The sequence below is a fragment of the Calypte anna genome, chromosome 5A (assembly GCF_003957555.1).
Source record: "Calypte anna isolate BGI_N300 chromosome 5A, bCalAnn1_v1.p, whole genome shotgun sequence".
In the NCBI taxonomy this organism is placed as follows: Eukaryota; Metazoa; Chordata; class Aves; order Apodiformes; family Trochilidae; genus Calypte; species Calypte anna.
In genome coordinates, this window is record NC_044251.1 from 2765253 (window position 1) to 2790372 (window position 25120).

At 41.3% G+C, this 25120-nt stretch overlaps 1 protein-coding gene across 1 annotated transcript; it reads left to right on the forward strand.

Moving 5' to 3' along the window:
- The first annotated feature begins 1943 nt into the window (after positions 1-1943).
- Positions 1944-24708, forward strand: LOC103534359 (cytosolic phospholipase A2 epsilon-like). Its single transcript, XM_030452227.1, has 21 exons — positions 1944-1970; positions 2254-2337; positions 5272-5344; positions 6130-6266; positions 8090-8221; positions 11093-11133; positions 11569-11611; positions 12388-12451; positions 13012-13178; positions 13312-13386; positions 13736-13773; positions 14895-15030; positions 16416-16555; positions 17268-17490; positions 18338-18452; positions 19625-19762; positions 20285-20392; positions 20724-20915; positions 21445-21611; positions 22433-22613; positions 24470-24708. Exons 1-21 carry the CDS (start codon positions 1944-1946, stop codon positions 24706-24708), a joined length of 2520 nt encoding a protein of 839 aa, XP_030308087.1.
- Positions 24709-25120: the final 412 nt, after the last annotated feature.

Genomic DNA, 25120 nt, shown 5'->3' on the forward strand with positions numbered 1-25120 from the left:
CTTTATTTTAAATGAAATATTAAATAACTGTAGAAACCCAGTGGGAATTTGGAGATACCACTGATTATCAGTCTCAATTTTCTGTGAGAGCAAAGTGATTCTGAGTGTGTGTCAAAACTGCTTTGGGATCTTGGTGGGAACTGGGATTCTCCAGCTGCTTCTGGGGGAGCCAGTGCTGCTGCAAGCGGGCTGGTCCCCTGGCACCAGGCTGCAGGTGACATGGCCAGTTTGTGTCTGGGTGACTCCAGCCCCTATGTCACCTTGCAAGCAGCACGTCTGAATTCTTCTGTTGTTAAAATGGTATTGGAGAAACAGTCCCTGGAGCTTCCTGACTTCTGACTCACCTGCACCACTGCTGGTGATGCACACCAAGGTGTTACCAAGCAGCTTCCTACTGCTGCTGGGTTGTGTCAGCTTTTTCATGGGAGAGCTCTCTAAATGGGCTTCTTCTTTGCCATGATGTGCAGATCAAGCATGTGTAGTGTAATAACACAGCTGATTGAACAGTTAATACTGCTTAATTTAAGCCCCAAATGTGGAAAGGGGGAGCTTGGCATGTTATTTAACTGGTAACTTTTATTCTTGAAGAGCTGGAGTGAATCTACTGCCATCAAGCTGAGCCATAAGGTCACTTGGGTTGAGTGGCTGTGGTGTTCAGCCTTTTGTAAAAGCACAAGATAAATGTCTTGTTTCAAAGCAGGGAGTGTTGCACCAAAAGCATTATCATATATAATCAAAGCAAAATAGATCTCCATTGTAATAAGACAGGTCCACAAAAGAAAAGACCAACCCAACAGAAAACCTGTAGCTGGGAACTCGCCACAGTATAAATCAACCACTATTTTGCATAATGTTTTTTTTGCATAGATACTAGTTCAGTCTAAGACAGGTGCCTTAATTTATTCAGTGCTCAAGTCTATGAAGCACTAGACTAATTACAGTGATCATTTGATACTTTATTTAAAGCACCTTTCCTCTACCAGGCAGCTGAAATATGTCAGAATCTTTCAGTAGAAATGATTGAAAGTCAGATTTTTTTTTTCCACTGGAAGTCTTGCTGCTTCAAAGATGGATTTTTGATTTGACTTAGAAACTTAGGAATTCTAAAAAATAAACAATATTTTAAAAAAACCCTTATTTAATCTGCAGTTTCTCACAGATGAGTAACAGATGGTTTTAGTGATTTTAAAAATATTTAGCACAGTAGCTGGCTTCTGTCATTTTAATAGTGGTACTAAATACTTTTGCAATTATGAATTGAGTGCTGTTGCACAAAAGCAATGTGAGATTATTCTACAATGAAAAAATCAGACTTGGCAATTTTAAGATAAATGTTTACATGTTTTGGAAAAATCCCATGCACTTATTTGTGTTAAAGCTTATGTGAGTTTCAAACATAAATTAATTTGAGACAGCAATTTGGCTAAAAACATTTCAGTGGAGGTGGTGGGAGTTGGAATGCTGCTGTTTAGATGTTCAGATCACTCCACTTGCTGCTGCCAAACCCCCATTATGGATTTTAGGACTAGAGAAAGTAACAGAAGGTATCAGTAGTTGCAATATTATATTAGATATTCTATAGTTTGTGAGGCTTGCAACCACCCCAGAATATCCTTCTGTGTATAGTTATTAAACACTTACAGTAGGGGATAACTATTTCTGGTGGGGGGGATCAGCCTATGACAAAATGTTTGAGGCATCTCCTCACTTCTGAATCACTGTGGAGTTAAAAAAAAAACCAAAACAGAACTTAATGTGGCACAGAACAAGTGCATAATTTGTGCTTTTGAAATCAGTGGGAGGTGGAGCTATGAGTCAATCTTTATTGCTCTTCTTCCCTTCCTCAGTTATTTGGAAAATAGTGTGGTCCTGGAGCACCTGCCAGCTGTGAGACATAGAGACTGGACCATTACAGTGTTGCCTTTTGGGAAACAGAGCTACTAATGGGATCATCAGCCTGTTCTCCTCTGGTAAGAGAAAATCAGAAGTGGGGCAGGATGATGTGTTTTGCTGGTTGAGATTCATCAAAATCAAATGCTTGAGGAATTTCCATGCTTAAATATCAAATCAGATTTATTAGTAAAAGCAGAAGAAAAGGTCTTGGTGAGATGCAGGTGAATGACTCCATGAGGAGGAGGAATGGCAGGGGTCCTCTTCTGCTGCCATGGCAAATCTGGGTAGAGAAACTGAAAAATAGGTCTTGTTGACTGCTGGGTTTCATTGCTTATCCCTCTCTTGGCTTCTTGTCCCCAGGATCAGTTCATCCAGGCAAACCCACAGAGGAAGATTGGGATCAGAAGGAAAAATCATGAAAGATTGCACAGTGCTGAAGATGAGGTACTGGGGAGAGGGCAGCATCTGGGTTGCAGGGATGGGGCTGTGGGGTATGAACAGTGGCTGTGCTACCTGCAGACTACCATCAGCCTGTCCCATCTCTTCCCTGAGCTTTACTGTCATTATTAGAGGTAATATTTCTGACAGTTAGTTAAGGTGATCTTTGTTTTTTCTGTGAGTGTGCTCTATGAGGAGAACATCCTCTATGACTTTAGGGTTGGGAAGGGGAGTGATGAACTTGTGGTTTAGATGCTGGGCAGGAACTAGGAGAGCTGGATTTCAGTCTTGGCTTACTGTGACCTCACTCTCTGATGGTAGTCATACCTCATAAAACCCCAAACTCTGTCTTCAAATTGTTTTGCCTTTGCCTTATAGAAGCAGAGGATCAGGTAAATTGTATTATTTGGTTTCAGGCACTGAAAATAATACTGAACACTAAATTTTTATGAAACTGAACTGGTAAAAGATGTTGGAATGTGGTATATACTGGATATGTGATTAAATTATTTCCTTTTCTGAGTAATGTCTAGTTTAAATGATAGCTAAAACCACCAAGATTTTAAAAATGAAACAATGTGAGGGGTTTCTTTTCTCCTGAGTTTTCTTGAATCTCCTCCCTGGCTGTATTCAGTGCAGAAGTAGGAGACTAAATTTTGGCTAGATCTAGGGAAGCAGTGGACTCACTCCTTCCTAGCACTGTGGGATAATAATTGGGTTTGTGTCTATTTTCTTAATCCTTTTGGGTTGGGATTTTTCCCGTGGGCTCTAAATAGGATCTAGCTTGTTGACTTAAGGTTTTTAACATGGTTATTCTGCACCAGTCAGGAGACTGGTTTAAAAAAGTGAGAGGTAAACCAGAAGGTACTAAGGAGAGAGTTACTCAGAAATCATGATGCTCTGAAGGTCTAATTGCTCCTTTCAATTTAATTACTAGAGCTACTGCTTCTGTACATAGTATTTTACTTCTGATGTTTTCAAGATTGCCTTTTTTGTCCTGTAACTAAATATAGGGTTGTGTGTAGCTGTGATGAGGAGTGAGAGGGAGAAAACAAACAAACAAACAAAAAATAAAGGAGAATTTTGTGCAGCTTTCAAGATATTCCACTGTAGAGCCCTATGCTATGGGATATCAATATATGGCTATATCTTGGTGTTTCTCCTTGGTAAATCAATGAGGTCAGCCTAGGGTTTTGCCATGGAAACACATTTTCAAAGCAATTTATTATTCCAAAGTCCTGAATCAGTTATGGCTATCAATCACCTGTTTGTGCTTTTTTGTTGTTGTTGTGTGTGCATTCAACTGCAATACCAACTTCTATCCATGCATCTTTGGTGTAATTGCATCATCCAACACACACTGGCAATTTTACTGTCATCCTATCAGACAGTTAATTCAGTTTGTGTATGCAGCTTTCCATTTTCTTACATTGCTTGGAGGTTCTGTGATTTATGCTTTCTTCAGCTCTGCTTTTCCTCCAGCCCCTGCTTTATGTACATACATCAGTTCTCTATGTTCTGGTAGTGTGGTTTCATTTCCATTAATGTAGCCACTTTGTATGGATGACAGGCTATCTTCACTCAATGTCACACAGCCAAAAAAAAACCCAAAACAAACAAAACAACAACAAAAAAACCCTAATCTCCCAGACTTCTCACAGCTGCTTCTGCCTTTTGTCATCTCAGATTTGTACTGATATTCTAGAGCTGCCTTACAGAGAGCTGTGCCTGTGTGTGAAATGTAAGAATGTGTGCCCTAAGACCAAACAGCTCTGCAGACCCATGCTGGGCTATTCACTTCCAGAACTGTTCTCTCCCTCTTAGTAATTTTTGTTTATTTTTTTTTTTTCCTTTTAAGCATCATTTATTTTGGTATGGTGAGTATCCCATGGTCTCCAGGCTTGCACACTGGGAAGGCCAATGGCATCCTGGGGTGCATTAGAAAGGGTGTGGTTAGTAGGTCAAGAGAGGTTCTCCTCCCCCTCTATTCTGCATTGGTGAGGCTGCACCTGGAGTATTGTGTCCAGTTCTGGGCCCCTCAGTTCAAGAAGGACAGGGAAGTGCTTGAAAGAGTCCAGCACAGAGCTACTAAGATGATTAAGGAAGTGGAACATCTCCCTTATGAGGAAAGGCTGAGGGAGCTGGGTCTCTTTAGTTTGGAGAAAAGGAGACTGAGGGGTGAGCTCATCAATGTTTTCAAATATGTAAGGGGTGAGTGTCAGGGAGATGGAGTTAGGCTCTTCTCAGTGGTGACCAGTGATAGGACAAGGGGTAATGGGTGTAAATTGGAGCACAGGAGGTTCAAGTTGAATATCCGGAAAAATTTTTTTCCTGTAAGGGTGACAGAGCCCTGGAACAGGCTGCCCAGGGGGGTCGTGGAGTCTCCTTCACTGGAGACATTCAAAACCCACCTGGACACGTTCCTATGCGAAGTGCTCTAGGTGGCCCTGCTCTGGCAGGGGGGGTTGGACTAGATGATCTTTCGAGGTCCCTTCCAACCCCTAGGATTCTGTGATTCTGTGTGAAGTGGTGTGCTGTAGGCTGTTGGAGTCAGTCAGCTGGAACTATGAGGAGCAAACTCTAGTTTGAAGGTAGCTGGATTTTACAGGGGCAGTTATTTGTGCAGGCTATCTCAGGGTTTATCATACTACTCCCTGCACTGAAACTTAACCTCCAAATCCTAAATCTGTAAAAAAACCCAAAAACTTAAACCCATCCTAAGCCCATCTCACTGGAATCTGACATTACATGATACCAAGAAGGAAGTGCTTCTCAGGATTTGTCTCAAGCAGTTAAAATGAAAACATATTCAGTGCATTGATGTGAAAATGGCCTCTGTTTACTTATTTCCAGGTGTCTTCCTCTTTGCTATGCATTAAGATGCTAGCTATATCTGAGTTATTTGCTGATAATTAAGGTGTTTTCCAACTTGTTCTGCAGGCAGAAGTGCCTCGGTTGTGCTGGCTTACTGTGAAAATTATAAACATGAGGAATCTCCACAATGCAGACCTGTGTAAGTATCAATGACAGCATGTTTATAGGTCAGCAAGAAAGCCTCACTCAGACCTGGATTTAATGCTCTTACACACCTGCTGCTAAGATTATAGAAGTGCCTCAGGTTTTGTAGCTGAAGAAGTTGTATGTAGTGTCATTTCTATCTAGACTCAATTACAAAAATGGGGAAAATTTTAAGAAAAAAATGAAATTCTGTGTTAGGAAAGAAGTTACTCTCTTCACTGACTGCTCCATGGGATTTCTAATTCCCTAACTCTTCTATGCCTCTTTATCTGCCCATTTCATTTTGGAAAGGAGCACTTTTGTGAAAGATGGAGGAAAAATCAATAATTGTGCTGGGTGCTGCTGTGTTTGTCTCTTCATTGCTGGTTCATTGTGAATGGCTTGTACATTACAAATAGGATTAGGTGAAAAAAAAATCCTCAAAACAAAATTCTTACTTGATTTCCTGTACTTTGAGAAATAAAATAATTTATGAAGTTGCTTTCAGCCTGGCAATTGTCTGAAAATAGAAGCAAAAAAAAATGATGTTAATGTTTAAAATTCACTTTTTTTTGGGAATTGACATAAATATACATAGAGGAGTTAAACTTTCTAAATTAAGAGTTATTTTCCTTTGTGTCCAATGAAGTATTTAGAACTCCTCAGAGGTTAATGTTTTTCTCCCTGAGTGGGCAAAACACATAATAAAAATATATGTAGTATATAAATTATGTATATATAATATAAGTAATAAAAATAAGTACTGCTGTACTAACTATATACACCTTTTTGTTAACATAGTGAGCCTAACTGATTGCTATGTGAAGCTGTGGCTTCCAACAGCTTCGTGTCAAGAAGCCCAGACAAGAACTGTGTGCAACTGCAGGAACCCTGTCTGGAATGAAACCTTCCACTTCATGATACAAAGTCAAGTAAAGGTAGGATCTGTACTCTGAGATCTCACTCTGAGAGTGAGCAGACATTTCCTAAAGGGGGAGGGACATCTGCACCTCCTGTGTGCAGACTCTTTGAGAGCCTTGAGGTTTGCACAGAGCCTTGAACTCTGTTATGCTAAGGATAGCAAGGAAAAGATGAAGAAGGCATCAGAGACAGCATGAGTGATGCTATTACCTGCCCCAAAGTAAATATGCAAACTTTGGTGTGGGTTCTCTGGTACCTGTCTGGTCTCCATCATCCTCAAAGCACTAGGACCCTAGGAACTGGAGGGGAGATTTTATAAAATCTTCAGAGGTTTAGTAATATTTTCTTACATTCAACCATGAAGGCATTTTTTCTGTATGTTGCCATGAGCTTGTAATTTCTGCTTTATACAGTAGCAATGACAGCATTTGTGAATTAGGAGGTATCGTATTTTAATGTTTTTTTTTAAATCAAAGAAAACCCAACCCACCCTTTAATACCAACTACTCCATCACTAAATGAGCCAGCAGTGTGCCCAGGTGGCCAAGAAAAGCCAATGGCATCCTGGCCTGTATCCGGAACAGCGTGGCCAGCAGGTCCAAGGAAGTGATTCTGCCCCTGTACTCAGCCCTGGTGAGGCCACAGCTTGAGTCCTGTGTCCAGTTCTGGGCCCTCAGTTCAGGGAGGATATCGAGGTCCTGGAGCAGGTCCAAAGGAGGGCAACCAGGCTGGTGAAGGGACTCGAGCACAGACCCTATGAGGAGAGGCTGAGGGAGCTGGGGCTGTTCAGCCTGGAGAAGAGGAGGCTCAGGGGAGACCTCATCACTCTCTACAACTCCCTGAAAGGAGGTTGGAGCCGGGGGGGGTTGGGCTCTTCTGCCAGACGACTTTCAACAAGACAAGAGGGCAGGGTCTTAAGTTGTGCCAGGGGAAATTTAGGTTAGATATTAGAAAGAATTTCTTTACGGAGAGAGTGATCAGACATTGGAATGGGCTGCCCAGGGAAGTAGTGGATTCTCCGTCCCTGGAGGTATTTCAAAAGAGACTGGATGTGGCACTCAGTGCCATGGTCTAGCAACCGCAACGGTGGTTCAAGGGTTGGACTTGATGATCTCTGAGGTCCCTTCCAACCCAGCCAATTCTATGATTCTATGATTCTAAATAAGCATATATTGAAAAGCCTATTAGGCCACAAGAAACCAAACTTACGTCTAATTTAGAGACTTCAGAATTACAGGATCATGCCTGTCCCATGGTTTTAATGAGCATAATCTTGAAAGGGTTATGGATCATCTGGCATAAAGCTGAGTGCAAGTGATATGGGATCTAGACACAGGGTCAGTTTTCTATGGCTTAATAGTCCTGTGCCTTCTTGTACTGCTGTGTGCAGTCTGAGCTCTGGAGAAATGCAAGGGAAATCACTGCAATTTAATTTAAGTATTTTAACAAGATGAAATGTACTTTACCTTCCATTTGTGAAGGGCTAGGAGTTTGCCCTCTGTTGTTAATTTCTGCTGAAATTTCCAAAGATTTTGCATCCACAGACCAAGGACTGTTATGAACAGCATGTGTACTCTCTATTCTGCCTGTGGCATAGTCACATCATGCCTGTCACTTTCACTGCCTTTCCTTTGAGCTCTTGTTCATTGCCAGATCTGAGGATTTTACTCTTCCAGGGTTACTCCCTGAGCTTGCTGCACCCATCTCAGCTCCATGCTATTGTAGGAGTCCAAATAAAACACCACGGTGGCTGCATTCTGACTCACTCCAGACCCTCCTTTTGGGCTCAGTAGTCCCAGAATATGGTATTTACATCTTTCTTCTTTGTCTTATTTCTAAGAACATCCTGGAGCTGACAGTTTGTGATGAGGACACTTTCACACCAGATGACAAGCTTTTGACTGTTCGCTTCGATGTAGCTAAAATCCAGCCTGGAGAAAAAGTTCACCTGAATTTTGAGTTGAATTCAGAGGTAAGAAGCAAAAAGAAGATTGAAAGAAAGTGGATAAATAAAATAATGCTCTTGATCAGAATTTTGTCACTACCTATATTGAACACCAGAGTTGTTCTTGAATGCAAAGATGCTAAAAAACCTGATTCAAGCATAAAGTATGATGCCTGGGATTTAGGAGGGGGCAGAAACAGTCACTCCTCTCTTGTGATTGTAATTAGATGTAAAATGGCTCTCCTATTCAGAATATTGTATTTTTGAGGTTTCAAAACTGTTATTTGAACAAAAGCAACGACACCAAGAGGCAATAATGAAAAAGGTGATGGTCTTGTTGCTGTGTAGGAGACTGATAGAGCAGGGGTGGGTACAACTCTGGATCCCCTTTCTGGGCAACTGGAGAAATCTCATCCATCTTTTAAGAGAGAAAATATGTACTCAGATTACTTTCTGCCTAGTATAACACTGTCTCTTTGTAGTAATGAAACTCCAGGGACTTTTCATGCTTCTGGCAAGGGCTTGAGTTTACAGTTCCTAGGGATTGTGTGTGCTCTGCTTATGTCTAAATCACTGTGTCAAACAGGCTGTCTGGAAAAAACTCTTGCCTGCTACCTAGTCTTCTAGAAAGCCAGTTTTTATTAAATATTTCAGTATACTTTTTGCAGATGGCTCTGGCCTTCCTCAGAATAAGGCTCATGTGACTGAGATGATTTGAGGTGTGTTTTGAGCTGTGAGTTTGCTCTGAGGCATGTACCCTTTGGCTTAGCAATGTGGAAGTTGGGGAAGATAAGGCAAGGTGAGCTGAGTTTCAGGAATGTTTTGGTCAAGCTGTCTTTATTTGAGTCACAAATCCCACCCAGATGCCCATGAGACATCACAAATTATGGTCTGTACATGGGTTTTTAGAACAGTTAGGGTTATTTTTTTTTTTTTTAAAGTGACTTAGTAATGGAACATACTGGACAACCTTAATAATAGGCAGTAATGCCACCTCTGCCCATAATGACTTCTTTCATCTACCAAGATATCTCAAAAGAAGGGCTGAGGAAGCTAGATAGGTCATGTCAGAGCATCAGGATTGCTTCCTGCTCTGCCCCTTGCTAACTGTGTGGTTTAAGAAGTGGTTCTGGTTTTGGCTTGGGTAGAGTTAATTTTATTCATAGTAGCTTGTATGGGGTTGTGTTTTGGATCTGTGCTGGAAACAGTTTGAGTAAAGCAGAGGTGTTTTCACTATTGCTGAGCAGTGCTCACACAGTCAAAGCCTTTTCTGCTTCTCCCTCCATCCCACCAGTGAGCAGGCTGAGGGATCACAAGGAGCTGGGAGGGGATGCAGCTGGGACAGCTGACCAAAGGGATTTATCACACCAAAGGGCGTCATGCTCATCATATAAAGCTGGGAAAGAATAAGGAAAGGTGCTTGGAGTGTTGGCATTTTTCATTCCAAGTAACCACTATGATGATGGTGCTTTGGAAATGGCTGAACATCTTCCTGTTAATTGGTAGTGGTGGATATATTCCTTGTTTTGCTTTGCTTATGAGGCTCTCTGTCTCAACCCATGAGTTTTCTTGGTTTTGCTTTTCTGATTCTCTCCCTCATCCAGGGAGGAGTGAGGGAGCAGCTGTGTGGGGCTTAGTGACTGTCTGGGGTTAAATCTCAGCATATCTTCCTATTGCTTTGCTCCAGGTTTTTCACCCACAAGACTGTGAATGTGCTTAATATAAATTTAATTTGTGTGAGCATTTGTACAAAAGCATTAAGAAGGATGAGAACACAAGACAAACAAAATTAGGCAAATGTTACAAGTCAGGGTCTCCTGAACATTGTTTCTGCTTCTTTTTTTTTTTTTTTTTTTTTTTTTTTTCCCTCAATGTTGGAGCAGACTCAGTGAGTTGGGATAGTACAGACCAGTCACAATCTGATACTTTATATAAAGTCTGTCTTGTATCTTTGTAAATTGATTTTCTAAAATCCATCCCTCAGACTTCTGTTACAAAGTGTTGCAACCATCTTATATGAAACAGACTTTGGGAGAAATAAGCAAGCAGAACCATCTGCTGCTGGGTTTCATGCCACAGATAGAGCTGGCAGGGAAGTCACCTGAGATGTCTCATTTACTGACATGAACTTGTAAATACAAAAATACTTTCCACCTCCCTGTAGTGATGATTTTACCTCAGCACCTACTTTATCAGGCTTGACATGATTTTCAGTCTCCTCACACTTCCCTGGATTGGCTGTATCCCATACAGACAGATCCAGCAAATGGTTGCAGTAAAGTAGTACAGTCCTTGTTATGTTGTTGATGTGTTACTTTTCTCTTCTTTTTCTGTTCCCTGTTACTCTTCCTCCTTTTCCATCTTGCTTTGTCCTTTGTGAGTTCTTTCCCTCATTCCCCATTCACAGCTTCAGTCTTCCCTCTTTTCCCTTTACCCTGGCAATCTCTGTTTTCCAAGTTGGTCTCTTCTTTGACCTCTTCTTTATGTTATTACAATACTCTGCAAATTCCTTTGCTTTAACCCAGATATACCTTGGTGCATTTATTCTCAGCTATGTTCTCCTACATCATTCATCTGTTTTATCTTCCTTCCTGGGGAGTGATTTACCCATGGATCATCCAACTAATAAATAAATAAAAGGACCTTCACCCCCTATTGCATGATACTGACTGTCCTCTTCCCCTTCTGGGGACAGTTGGTTTGTAAAGAGTAGAATGGTGGAGAGGCATGAAATGAAAGGGTGGCCAAAGAAGGCTCCATCCATTTATATTATGATGGTAGAGGGCATGGGAATACCAGAACCTGACAAGGGAAGGTTGTGCAAAATCATCAGAGCTCTGTCAAGGAAAAAATGTATCCGTTCTTTTTTCTTAAATGAAAAATAAATCTTACTTTCAGAGACAGGAAGAACTAGGAGTGGAATTTCTACTGGAGAACATGTGAGTAAAGCCTAAGTGTCATTAGAAAGCTTCACTTTTGAAGAGGGGTAATGCAGCACTGGGGAAATGGCTACATGTACCTGTGATTGTACATCCCATCTCAGCATTTTCCCCAGGGTTGCTTTTCTGTCCTGAGTTGGGTGAAACCCCTCCTTGAGTGACACTGTCACTTACTATTTGTAGCTGAGGGTGGGTGTTTATTTTGTAATTCAATCTTAAAAGAGAGGTGATGCTGAGCAGGGGAGCTAAGAAAGAGGGATTGTCCCTGGGAGCTATGGGACTGGGACCTCGTGGGGAGCATGAGATGGAGGTCAAGGATGGAAATGCTGATGGCACTTGGCAGCTGGAAAAACTGAGCTCAGATAACTGTTTCATGTAAAAGATTATTACTCCTATACTCACACTTAAATAAGTCCTTTTCTTTTTGCTTTTCAGTCCAGGTGTATCTGAAAACATCATTACTAATGGCGTACTAGTGGTAATTGTTTAATTATTTTATCCTTATGTTCTTATGCTAGGGCAAAACTGAAGGATCTAGTTGCAAGAACTATGACTTCAGGCATAGCCTTCACCCTTTTTCAGATAAAAGACAGGTGTGATTGCAAAGTTTTCAATTTAATCATGGTTGTAGTGCATTCTGTAACTGGAGAGCAGGGATCAGCACTCTGCCAGTGAGTGATGAAATGGCAGTATACAAGGAAACTTGGGCAGGGGGTGGAATCAAGTGTCAGTGCAGAGTTTATCAGTGAGCATAAGTCTCTTTTCACACCATGACCAAAATACTGTGAGATGCTTCTGTGCTGCTACTTCCTTCTAAGGCAGTGCTCTCTTATGAAGTTTCAGCTTTATCCTAAAGGTCTTATAGTACAGGCCCAACTGTTGAGTGAGTGATTCTGCAGAGCTGTAGGCATCCTTCAGCTCACTGTTCTGTAGACAAAAGTTAAAGCACAGTCAAGATGTGGAGAAAAATTCCATGTGTTAACTGCTGGGGACTGAATGGTAATTAAAAAAGTATTTAAAAGTATTGGTATTTAAATACCAATGGTATTTAAAAGTAATGGGGCAGCTCCCTATCTTAGCTCCATTGGGCACAGTATTGCTTGTATGATTTATACAAGTTGAGAATCAGCTGCTGCAATGTCATGTGCACAGGACATCATGGCCAAGCCTGGTGTCTCCACAGGGCTCCTACATCCTCAGTGAGGATCCTGAACTTTTTCTGTGACCAGTGATTTTATTGCTTATCTCTTCCAGTCTCGGGAAGTTTGCTGCTTGGAAGTACAGGTGGATGAAATAAAAATGAAGATCCCTTACAGAAGTGAGGTTATTGATTTAAATCACTTGTCAGTGGCATGGAAGATGCAGCTAAATCTAGATAAATATGTGGTTCATTTTATCCTCCTTCATTTGTATCAGGGCTGCTTGAGGCATTTCCTGAATTACCTACTTGCTAATAGTGAAAACCTCTGGAGATGATGGGATTATGTTTCTTAAGGGGAACTATGGACGTGGCTGAAGGCTCAGAAACATCACAGCAAATGTGATGGAATGGAAAATACCTGTGATGAGAACAGAAAGTAAAAGAGGAGAGACACACAACTATCAGGAGTGGAAATATTATGTGGTTAACTTGAGGGGTGTGAACAGTACCACTGGCCTAATACATCCTCTCTCTCCCTGGGCAGGGAAGAACTTGCAATGTTGCACCAGGCTTTTGATGCCTTTTCACTGTGCTCCTTGTTCAAACTGATTATGGGGGAGGAAAAACACCATGGCCCCAATTGTTGACTGCACTAAGGCTGAAACTTGGGATATTTTATGTATGATTTTTCAGGGCCAGATGCAGGTAACATTTCTCTGTGGTTTGCTTCTTCTTAGGGAAAGATTTCACCTTCACAATGAAAGGATCCTATGAAGAAAAGCAGAATATTTCCATAGGTCCTCACTGCAGCCAAGGAGGCAGCAAAACCACCATGTTCCACTACATCAAACACAGTCAACCCAGACTGCACGTGATGCTGCCAAAGGAGCGTTTTTGCTGTGGTGTATGTTTTGCTTGTGGGTGGACATGAAGGCTAAAGTAACTTTTGAGAGGGGCACAATGAATTAGCAAGATTTGTACCTACAGATTGTAAATAACTTTTCCCTTATAACAATTTTTTCCCCACTTTAATGCAGCACAGCTCAGCCAGGAGGGAAGTGACTGTGCCTCTGCATTCTCTGGACTTGGAGAAGAAAGTTACAGTGGTGAGAGTGAGTAACCTTTGACAGCATTTGGAATTATTTCAACAGCTGTAAGCTGCAATACCTGGTCTATTATTAATTTTTAAAATCAAATTGTTCTAGTTGAATATATGTATGTTCAGCTGTGCATTCACTTGAAAGTATAGATATTGTTCAGGGAAAATGTAACTCAGACTTGCTGATTGCCTTGAAAGAAATTTAAAAGTCAAATCCTAGTGGTTGTGTGCTGAAGGCCTGAGAAGAGATCAAAGCTCTATCACTAGTCTACATATATGAAAATTGCTAATACTGTAAAATTTGCTTTTGCAAACGTTCAATTCTGTTTAAAATTTATGGCATTTTCATTCTTAATTCTCAGGGTGAATCTTATGAGGTGTCTGTGAAGGAAGAAGATGGGTAAATCTTGTTTCTTTTGAATGATTACGTAGGTCATCTCCTATCCTTTCGTAGTATCATCTTCAGATGAAAGGATGTTACAGCTTAAACTGGCTTATTTTGAAACCAGGAATAAATCTTGCAACTGGTTAAAGAAGACTAAAGTATGGGGAAGCTTTAATAGAATGATGCATGCTTTAAAATTGGTTGGTAAGATTTCAACATAGAATAAGTGGTAGTTAATCATGGGGTGTAGCCAGACAGTGTTTTTCCTAATACTGGTGGTTCCTTCCTTTTTTGAAGGGCAACATTACCCTCTACTGATTAGTTAGCTACAATGCAAGCATTAATTGCAGACTCGTATGATAAATCAAAGGGTTTTACTGTATCACAGAATCACACAGAATCACAGAATCCTAGGGGTTGGAAGGGACCTCGAAAGATCATCTAGTCCAACCCCCCCTGCCAGAGCAGGGCCACCTAGAGTACATCACATAGGAACGTGTCCAGACGGGTTTTGAATGTCTCCAGTGAATATTAATTATGATTCTCAGAAGGGACAAAATAACCTTTTGGATGAAAAAACTCTGAAACAGTCACCCTGTGAAAATAGAAGTTACAGAATTAATGATGCATATGATGTTCATCATCATGCTAGGAAGGGATGCATTTTAGAGACATCTTCTGACTCAATTTTATTTGCAGCACAAGTAGAGAAAAGCCTAACATGATAGTAGAATCATTTTGCCTAAAGCATGTGAAGTTTAAGTAACTGCTTAGGCTCCTACTGCTCTTCAGGAGACACATACATAGAAAGAGAATTTGAAGAGGTATTTCCAAACTCATTGTGAAACACTTGAAATTCAGCTTTGTTCATTGTTTTTCATCAGCAGAAAATTTGATTCATTTAACTTCCTCATGGCTGTGTGAAGTAGATCAGGACCTGATTCTGCTCTAAAATCTCCACAGGAAGGCAGAAATACAGAGCCTGTGTTATCCAAATACCTGTCCATTTGCATATGGGAACCTTCACATGCATAGAAGTAAACTCTCTTTAAACTGGTTTACTGTTGTTGCTGGTTTTGCAGTAGCTCTAGAAATGGTTTAGAGGTATCTTGTCTTGTTCTGTTTCTATACTCCAGCTGCAAGAATTTAGATTTACGTCTGGGGTTTGATCTGTGTGCAGAGGAGCAGGATTTCATCTGTAAAAGGAAGAAGGTGGTTGCTGCTGCTCTGAAAAATGTCCTCCAGCTTGATGAAGACCTACAGGAGGATGAGGTATGTAGGACAGCATCTTGGGATCTTCAAGTATTCAGTCCCACTTTGAACAAAGTGGATGTGAGCTAGTTGCATGACTACCTGTATAGCTCTTTGACATCTTCTAGACTAAAATGTAGAGGCCAGCTTGTCACTTGCTCCCAAGACAAAGAATATCCAAGAATTTTGGCAAAGATGATGAAAAATGAGCTGTCAGGAGGTCAGTTAATAGCTCCCTTCTACTCTGCCAGCCTCCATCCTCACCCAGGGGCTCCCAAAAGATGTATTTGTTGGGATGAATATGTTTAACCAAGCATGATGAAATTTGGATGCTTAGACTGAGGCTGTGTCTCCTCAGTTTGTCACCTCTCTCCTTCTTTGCTGCTGTGCAAGGCTCAGAGAAGACTGTGACTCTCCCTCAGCCCATCCATGCAGTATCATCTGTGTGTTTTTCAGTGCATTACCTCTTGCTTTCTCCTCTCCTGGGGATCCCTGGACTCCAAGGTAGCTGCTCTGTTACTGGAGGACAGGGATCTGTTATGGGGCTGTGGTGCTTGGAGCAAGAGTCAGGGAGAAAATCTTCTGCAACTGAGTGGGAGTATCCTGTGTGGGGTTTCCTCCACTGTTCCTTTGGCTCCCAGCACATCCATCCCTTGATGCTGTCTGCAGGACAGCACTTGTCAATCAAGTCAAAGAATAGGACTTGTTGTTATTAAATAAGAATAAAGGGCTATTGAGTCACATGAATTAAAAACCAAAAACCCCACGTAGACTGTAAAAATATAATGAAGGTAAAACTAAAGGTAATGGCAATATATATTCCTAAACCTGAATAAAGATGTTGTGTCAGTTTTTGCTACTTATGGGGCAAAGGGAGGATGCCTAAAAGAATTGCTGCATCCCTGAGGAAAGTAAGGCCAAATTGCATGTAGCATTGATATCAGGGGAATGGGAGGGAATCCAGGTAAAAAAGAGGATGTTAAAATAAATCTATAAAGCTTGTCACTGTCTGGAGAATAGCAAATGCTTACATAAACTTAGAGGAAGACAAAAGTATGCAGGCAGCTTTTTGCTCTGATTCTCTGATCTCAGTTTTACTCAGGATTTTAAAATGTGTTTTGAGGGAGAGATAGGAGGAAAAATGGAAAGCATCCTGGAAAAAACTCTCTACAAATATAAAAAAAAAGATTATGCCACCAAAGACCTAAGCTTACAACTTTTAGCTAAGTATCACTGCTCAGGAAACCGCTGTCAGCATCAGCTGAGTCCCACCAAAACTCAAACACAACACCTAAGTGGGGGTGTGAATTGTGTCCAAACCTACCTGAATCTGTGTTGCTGTTATTTTTCCTCCATGCTCATCACTTCTCTGTTTCATGTGGTAATGAACAACTCTGTGTGTTGAGCAGGTGCCCGTGGTGGCAGTCATGACCACAGCAGGGGGAGTGCGATCCATGACAGCAATGTTTGGCAGCCTCCTGGCTCTCCAGGACTTGGGTGTTTTAGACTGTGTGTCCTACATCAGTGGTTTATCTGCCACCACATGGTAAGGAGGGTTGGGCTTGTACTTGCTGTTTCTGTTAGCAGAGTGATAACCAGGTGAAGCATACTGCCTTGCTGATGAATTTTACTCAGTGTGATGCTGGGACTTGGCATCCTTCTGGTGCTCACCCATTTAATGATACCATTTTGTTTGTTTTCTCTAAAAAGAGACTTAAGACAGAGCTAGAAAGGAGGGGCAGGGATGAGAAGAGATGGCTGGAATCTGCCTAAACTCTGGGAACTGAAATCTCAAACAGACTGGCCCTGAGTGTGCCAAGAGTCTGAAGTGACTTGCATGCTTCATGCCCAAGGAGAGCAGCTCTTGCTTCTGTCCCGGGCACTGTTTGCTGCTAAACTCCTGCTTAACTTTTCACACAGCATATGGAACAGCTGAGGGAGATGGCCTGGGACAGAAGCTGTGGTTCAAATCTGATAATGAAATAATAATTCTAATAAAAACTTGTGTTAAGTTATGGGTGTTGCTTTATTACTCTTTTGATTCTGAGCAGAAGCAAGCTAAGGTAATTTTGAATGTATCCCTGCAGCAAAAATGACATCATATAGTCTAAATTTTGCCTGAGCTTTGAACTGCTCTTCCAAGGTAAATATTGGAGGGTGAGAGCCTCATGTAACCTGAAACTAAAGCTTAGGTTCATTACAAGCCTATGAATTGTCATTTCCCCCGTGATGAACCACTGGATGTTTTCTTTTACCAGGACCATGGCAAAGTTGTATGAAGATGCAAATTGGTCACAGAAGGATCTCAGAGGGCCAGTCAGTGATATCAGGAAACATGTGACCAAGAGCAAGCTGCACTGTTTCTCCTTGGATCATATGAAATACTATGAAAAGGAGCTTTGTGAAAGAAAGCAAGAGGGGCACAAGCTGTCCTTTACAGATTTATGGGGACTCTTCATTGACTGTATGCTACATCATCAGGTATTACGTATCCATCTCTTGTTACAGAGGATTTTTAACTTTTCATATCTGAAGTTCTGGATTCAGCTATAGTAAAGCGTAGCAGGAGGAGCCTTTCTTGCTCCTGAGGCTCGATGAGCTGCTGGTTTCTCCATTGCCTCACACCAGAGTGAGCTCCTCTCTGTGGGTGTGTGTCCCACCTTTATTGGACCCCTGGTAATAGGGGGCCTGCCCTAACCAGGCACAGGTGGACTCACACCCACTCTTTGGCAACTCGAGGCACCTGGTTTATCTTGTTTCTCTACAGTAAAGGCTCTCAAAACTTCTGAGGTGTCTTTATTTGTGCTTTTAGAAGAAAAATAATACATCAAGTCTAAAACGTAAGCATCCAGTGGAAACATCTGAGCATGTAAAGAGTAAGGATGTTCATGACACTGATTTTTCATCTTTAATTTCAGATGAAATGAGCATTCTAGTAACATAAAGAAGAGAGGTGGCTCTGACAGAGCTAAGTTCAGACATAGCAATATATAGCCATACCAGGAAACAAAGCTCTATTGATTGAAATAGGCCCTGGCTGACCTTTATTTGCAGTACCTCTGAGGTAGCCAAGTATCTTTCTCTTTCCTTAAATCAAGTGATAGCTTAGTAAATGCACAGACAAGTTTCTCACATTTTCACTCTACCCCCCATTCCAAAATCAGTGATAATGCTTTAGCAAAGGTTGGTGGCAGACAGCACAGTAACACGTGTGTGGTCAAACACCTGAAGTACACACAAGAAAATCTGCTGGGGTTTAGGAGACATTTCATTGATAGTCCATGTATCATATTCATCTTTTACAATGACTTGTGTTCTTTATAAACAGGAAAGTACTCACAAACTGTCTGATCAGCAACTGGCAGTAAATCAAGGGCAGAATCCTCTGCCCATATACCTGTCCCTCAATGTCAAGGATGACTTTAGCACTCTGGATTTTAAAGGTAATGATTGTTATATACACACTTCTATAAATCTAAGGAGTTTCCCTTTAGTGCTTGGTGAATGCTAAAAGCTTCTACTGTAAGTCCAAGCCAATAAATCTTTGAAATAATTTATCTTTCCTCTGTTTTCACATCTGGGTTCTGGCTTCAATGAAAACCATGCGTCCTCATACTGTGGTGAAGAGATACCTGTGCAACACTGCTGCTCTTTCTCTTTTTCATCCCCACCTGCTTTTCACAGCCTCTTTCAGCTGCTGGGGTTCCTGCTCAGGTAGCAGTAGTCCAAGAGAGCTGTGAAGATCTGGGGGAGGAGGGGAAGGAAGGGAGGAGAAAGGAAGATGTGGAGGGGGGTGAGAGTGCGAGGCAGCTTCCAGCAGCCAGAGGGGGCATCCAAGGAGGGGAAAATTAGACACTAGGAAGAAGTTCTTCACCATGAGGATTGTGAGACTCTTGTACAGGTTGCCCAGGGAAGTTGTGGATTTCCCATCCCTGGAAGTGTTCAAGGACAGATTGGATGAGAGTTTGAGCAACCTGGTCTGGTGGGAGGTATCCCTGCTCATGCAGGGTGGGGCTTGGATCTGGATGACCTTTAAAGTTTCCTTCCAACCAAAATCATTCAGTGGTTCTGTGCTCTGATCAGTGATGCTGATCACTATTTCCATAGCATTTTCTGGCCTAAATGAAGCAGAAGGTCCTGCAACTGAGCCTTCTGCAGTCCCTCTGTGTTCAGCCAAGGTTTGAATAGGTTTTGGTCGGAGTGTTTTTAGCTTCACAAAGCAGTGATTATCAGAGTCTAAGAATGAGTGGTAGCTGGTGTCATTGCTGTCTCAGAAGGACTAAAAGCACATCTTGCACAGGGCCTTAGCAATTGGTAAGCTTTCAGGACCATTTTTGGCTTACTAATACAGACATGGACCTGAAACCCAAGCTGAATGGATTTTCACAGTATTAGTTGAGGAGGTGAATTTTGCTTTTGCATTCACCAATATAGCACACAGTGCACTGAAGGGCACCTGTTTATTTCAAAACATGATGGTTTGAACTGTCACCAACATGCTAAAGCTACAGGCCTTGTTCTTCCAGCTTTTGATTCTCTTTTTTTGATTCTCAGCTGTTACCTTAAAATCTGTTCAGGTGGCTGAAATAAGTTCTTCTCAATACCTTATTTGCAGAGTGGGTGGAGTTCACACCTTACGAGGTGGGTTTCCTGAAATATGGAGCCTTTGTTCATTCAGAGGATTTTGGTAGTGAGTTCTTCATGGGTCACCTGATGAAGAAGATTCCAGAGTCCCGCATCTGCTTCTTGGAAGGTGATTTACTATCTCAGAAAAACATCACCCTTATAACCATGTAGTTATCTACAAAGGGTTGGCATCTAATAGCTACTGGTTTGCAAGCAGCAATACTAGTACACCAGATAACTTAGATGATGCAATTTAAATCTCCAATGGACCAGAAAAAAGTAACAAAAGAGAAAGCAAATTATTGAGAGAAGTGCAATAATTTGCTGAGCTTGTTAGTTGAGACCAAAACAGAACATGTGCATTGGAACTGATCTTTTGAATTATTTAAAATCACAGTGACTTTTATAAACAGCCAAGTTTCTAAAATGGCTGTAATACACAGAACATTATGTAGAATGGCATGGTATTTGATAGTCATGTTACAATTCATTAAATTTCATAACTCAAGCACTGCTAGAACAACTAAAAGTAAACACCCTCAGAGGCTGAATCCAAATAAATTTTCATAGCTGTGCTCTAAAAATACAAGGTAGTATTAAGTATGGCTTGGATTTTTCTCTTTGTGTGTTTTTTTTTTTAACTTTCAAGGCACGTGGAGTAATATATTTTCACATAACTTTATGGATGCTGTCTACCTCTCTGGTCATTCAGAGGACTTCTGGCACAGATGGACCCGGGGCACTGAGCACAGCATAGGTTGGTTATGTGGGTTACTTTTCATTTGCATTTGCATTGTGGTCACATCTCTCTGAAATACGAAAACCTGATTTTGGTAAGGGGTTTGATTTTGTGTCCTGCTTGTGTCCTTGGGGACCCCAAGCCATTGGTAATGAAGGAAAACCAGGAGAGAAATAGGTACTCACTGTGGAACATCCCTGGGAGTTTTGTTAGTTGTGAGAGGGTTACCATGAGCCCTTTGGAACAAGGAGAATGTTGTGTATGTTGGTCTGTTCCTCTTTCTTTACTATTATTACTATCCAAGAAGCACTCCAAAGAAATGCACACAGACACCCTCTTCTCCTTGCAGAGGGACACCCTGCTCTGCCCAAGAAGCCTCATGAACAGGAAACTCACTTATCCATTCCCAAAGGTTGCCTTTCCACTTCTCTTCGAGAAATGATGACTGGACGACCAGTGGTTTCAACTTACCACAATTTCCTCAAGGGCCTGCAACTACATAACAAGTACTTAGAGAATGAGAGCTTTTGCATGTGGAAAGGTAATAAATCATTTTAGATGCATCTTTGAAGGTTATTTGAGTGCTGGTGCTTGCTGAGTACAAACATGGTTAAGTTTTAGCATAAGGGCAAATTTTTATTACTGTTATTTGGTTAACACATCTGTGGGATTGGTTTTTGCTGAGCCCCAAATAATAAACTGCTGGTCATTTTTCTGTCTTGGAGAAGTCACAGCAGGCTTGTTTGAATTCTATTCTTAAGAAAATTCACTAAAAATGATTTAGAACTTCCACTGAGGCTAAATAGCCACCAAGTTATATCAATTGATAAGGCAGCTCAATATATCACTTAGGATGGAGCTGGGTCTCAGAACTGCTCTCTGTGATTTCAGAACTGAGCTATAGATGCTAATATAGTGTCAAAGGCATAAATTTAACTGTGGGATTTGTGCCAAAGATGAATATAAATGTCAGTTGTCTTTTGTTTCTTTCCTTGTTATGCTGATTTGGAAAAAAAAAAAAAAATGGACTTATTCCTGCAGTAATTGATTGATAAGTTTTTGACTTCCAGACACAGTGCTTGATTCTTCCCCCAACCAGCTCAACAAGATGGATGATTACCTCAAGCTGGTAGATACAGCTTTCTTCATCAACACCAGCTGCCCACCCCTTCTGAGGCCAGAGAGGAAAGTGGATGTCATTTTGCATTTGAATTACAGCGGAGGCTCCCAGACTCTGGTGATGTTTTGAAGTAGTGATTCTTTATGACTCCAGCAGCTGAATTACCATGTTTCTCTGTTTTTCAGAAAATGTTTAGGGGTTTTTTTTGTTTGTTTGTTTGTTTTTAAGTTAAAAGTTCATAGCAATCATACTACTCAACACTGATCATGTCACTGTCTTTATTGGGGCTATTTTCAAGTATATGTCTGGGAGGCACAAGTGGAACATTACCTATTCTGTGTATCTCTGCATATTTGTTATTGTGGTACCATGTTCCTCAATAGCTAAGTAACTTTACAATAGAATTGACTAATACAGAATTTTGCTATTTTTGAATTAAAATTTGTATTTTTCCTTTTTTTGTTTGACTCGATGTCTGCACAAGATTCAGTCAGGGTTTTTGCTTTTCTGTGTTTGAGGAAATATTAAGGGGCATGCATGATTGAAATGAATTTGGTTTATTTGTAAGGAAGACATGAAGATATTGTTAGATGCACTGAATGCAGAAACTCAAGATCTATGATCTGAGATAACGTGTAATCAAAATTTCCTGATCGAAATCCTCTGTTGTGCCCACTGAAGGAAAAATGATCATCTGAATTTCAGGAACTAGTAATCTGGCTTTAAAAATGCAGTGTTAGCAAGTTAAACAAATTTCTATTTCCCAGGTTATATTAAAATCAAGAGGGTATGATTGGTCCAGTGTGTACTTAGCTTTATTTGTAAACATATAAATGGATCACAGAGTGAGTAGTGCAGCCACATATTGGTTGTGGGGCCATATTTCAGCTTATCTATTTGTTGCAACTCTCTCCCCCCCCTTTTTTTTTTTGAACTAGCCACTGGACCTCTTCTCAGAGTACTGTTTGGAGCATGGGATCCCATTCCCTAGCACAGAGCTGTGCCAGGAAGACCGGGAACACCTGAAGGAATGCTACGTTTTTGAGAATAGCCTCGAGGCACCAATCTTGGTCTATTTCCCATTGGTGTGTGATACCTTCCAAAAATACAAGGCACCAAGTAAGTTGACAAGATGTGTCAATCCTGTTTTGAGGTTGTCACATCCATTTAATTTGTTCTCTTCTAAAATAAGAGACTGGCAAGCTTCTCTGTTGGTTATGTTAACGTATGTTAACGTATGTTAACATCCTTTGGGATGAGGTTCAACACGGCCAAGTGCCGGGTCCTGCACTTTGGCCACAACAACCCCATGCAGTGCTACAGGCTGGGGACAGAATGGCTGGAGAGCAGCCAGGCAGAAAGGGACCTGGGAGTCTGGATTGCCAGGAAGCTGAACATGAGCCAGCAGTGTGCCCAGGTGGCCAAGAAAGCCAATGGCATCCTGGCCTGTATCCGGAACAGTGTGGCCAGCAGGTCCAGGGAAGGGATTCTGCCCCTGTGCTCAGCCCTGGTGAGGCCACAGCTTGAGTCCTGTGTCCAGTTCTGGGCCCCCCAGTTCAGGAAGGATATCGAGGTGCCGGAGCAGGTCCAAAGGAGGGCAACCAGGCTGGTGAAGGGACTCGAGCACAGACCCTGTGAGGAGAGGCTGAGGGAGCTGGGGGTGTTCAGCCTAAAGAAGAGGAGGCTCAGGGGAGACCTCATCACTCTCTACAACTCCCTGAAAGGAGGTTGGAGCCGGGGGGGGGTGGGCTCTTTTGCCAGACGACTTTCAGCAAGACAAGAGGGCAGGGTCTCAAGTTGTGCCAGGGGAAATTTAGGTTGGATATTAGAAAGAATTTCTTTACGGAGAGAGTGATCAGGCATTGGAATGGGCTGCCCAGGGAAGTAGTGGATTCTCCATCCCTGGAGCTATTTCAAAAGAGACTGGATGTGGCACTCAGTGCCATAGTCCAGCAACCACAACGGTGGTTCAAGGGTTGGACTCGATGATCTCTGAGGTCCCTTCCAACCCAGCCAATTCTATGATTCTATGTCCAGTCCTGTTTTGATGGACATGGTGTTGGTCAATTAATCAAGGACTGAACTGAGGAATTTCAAAATAAAAAGAATAAATAGCTGTAGCTTGAGGAGAGACCCCTTCTTTGGCATCTGGGACAGGTTAGTTTTCCTTTGATAATAAAGGACAGGAGGCAACTAATATGTCATATCCACTGGTAGCTGACATTTTCACTTAGCATACTTGCAATGAGATACTGTGTTTACTTTGTTAACAAAGCTAAAACCTTCTCATTACTTTGAACATGAAAAAAAAAGAGAATAAAAACTGCTGAAAACATAATGAAAAAAAAAGGTGGGCCAGAGTAACAAGTGGCTTTGATTTTTGTCATTTTTGAAAATGGTTATTTTCTGTACTTCAGCAGTATAACAGTGATTTGTTTATTTCACCAGAAAAATTCAGCTTCAGTTTACAAATAAGTCTTTATGCATCAACTTCAATTTTCTTATTGCTAAATTAGTATGGTCCAGAAAACTGTCCTCAAAAACTGAATAAAAATCCAAGCTTATTGGAAAAGACCTTATGCAGTTCATCATCCTGCTGCTTAAACTCTTAGCTGCCTGAGAGGGAGATTTCTCAATGCAGGAGCTTCCTCTTTCTCATTTTCTACCAGTTGTAGAAACTGTCAGCTGTCATCTGTGAACCCAGTGGAAAAGTTCAAAATTCCAAATCTGCAAAAGCAAAAGATTCTGATGGCAAACTTTAATCTAAAGAGGAAAGCATTTTGTTGTTCTGCCTGTCAATTCTGGATCAGCTGTGACCAGAGTCAAACAGCGAAGTGGATTTCAGTAATGAAATCTTGAAGCAATTATCTCATGAGAATTCAGTTTCTGGTGGCTGTTACTTTGCTTTGCCTGGTAGGAGCCTTCCCCCTCGGTCACTCTGCTGTGTTGAACTTCACTTTATGTTCTAACTTCAGATGTGGAGCGCAGTCCCGCAGAGATGGAGCAGGGAAGAGTAGATGTGTCCAACTGTATTTCTCCCTATGCAACTGGTCTGCTTACATATACTGAAGAGAATTTCAACAAGTTGCTGAACCTGTGCAGCTACAACGTGCTAAATAATAAACATCTCATTCTTCAGGCTTTGAGAACTGCAGTGGAACGAAAGAAGCAATTTAAAAACTGTTCCTCACCTCAGACATCTAAACTTTCTTGAAGTATATTTTGATGAATCTCAGCAGAAGCAGATATACAAATGTTTTGGCAATGGACTATCAAATATTCAGGGTACCTGAATCCATACAGAATGAACACCCATGTTAGCTTGTTAAAAAAGAAAACTTTGTATTTTACAGTACTGTGTGTTAAGTCTAATGCTTATTCTGGCATTAAAGTCATTGGCAATTCATGATTAGGTTTAAAATTTCTCTTCACACCTTTAGGGAGTGGTAGGGCAGTTGTAGAGTTCTAGGGTCCAATTTGGATATACAGCCTTGTAAGAATGAAATCTGAACTTCACAAAATTTCCTGCCAGGTTTGGACACAAGTTGTGGTGGTACCATGGTCTTTAAACGAGACCAAAGCAAAGCTCAAGCAAAGCTTTGCCTTGTTCACAGATCTCTGCTTGT

Coding starts and splice junctions, on each gene's coding strand:
- LOC103534359 (XM_030452227.1), top strand. CDS start 1,944: ATGGGATCATCAGCCTGTTCTCCTCTG. Junction 6,267..8,089: donor TGATACAAAGTCAAGTAAAG/GTAGGATCTGTA, acceptor CTTATTTCTAAG/AACATCCTGGAGCTGACAGT. Junction 15,031..16,415: donor AAGACCTACAGGAGGATGAG/GTATGTAGGACA, acceptor CTGTGTGTTGAG/CAGGTGCCCGTGGTGGCAGT.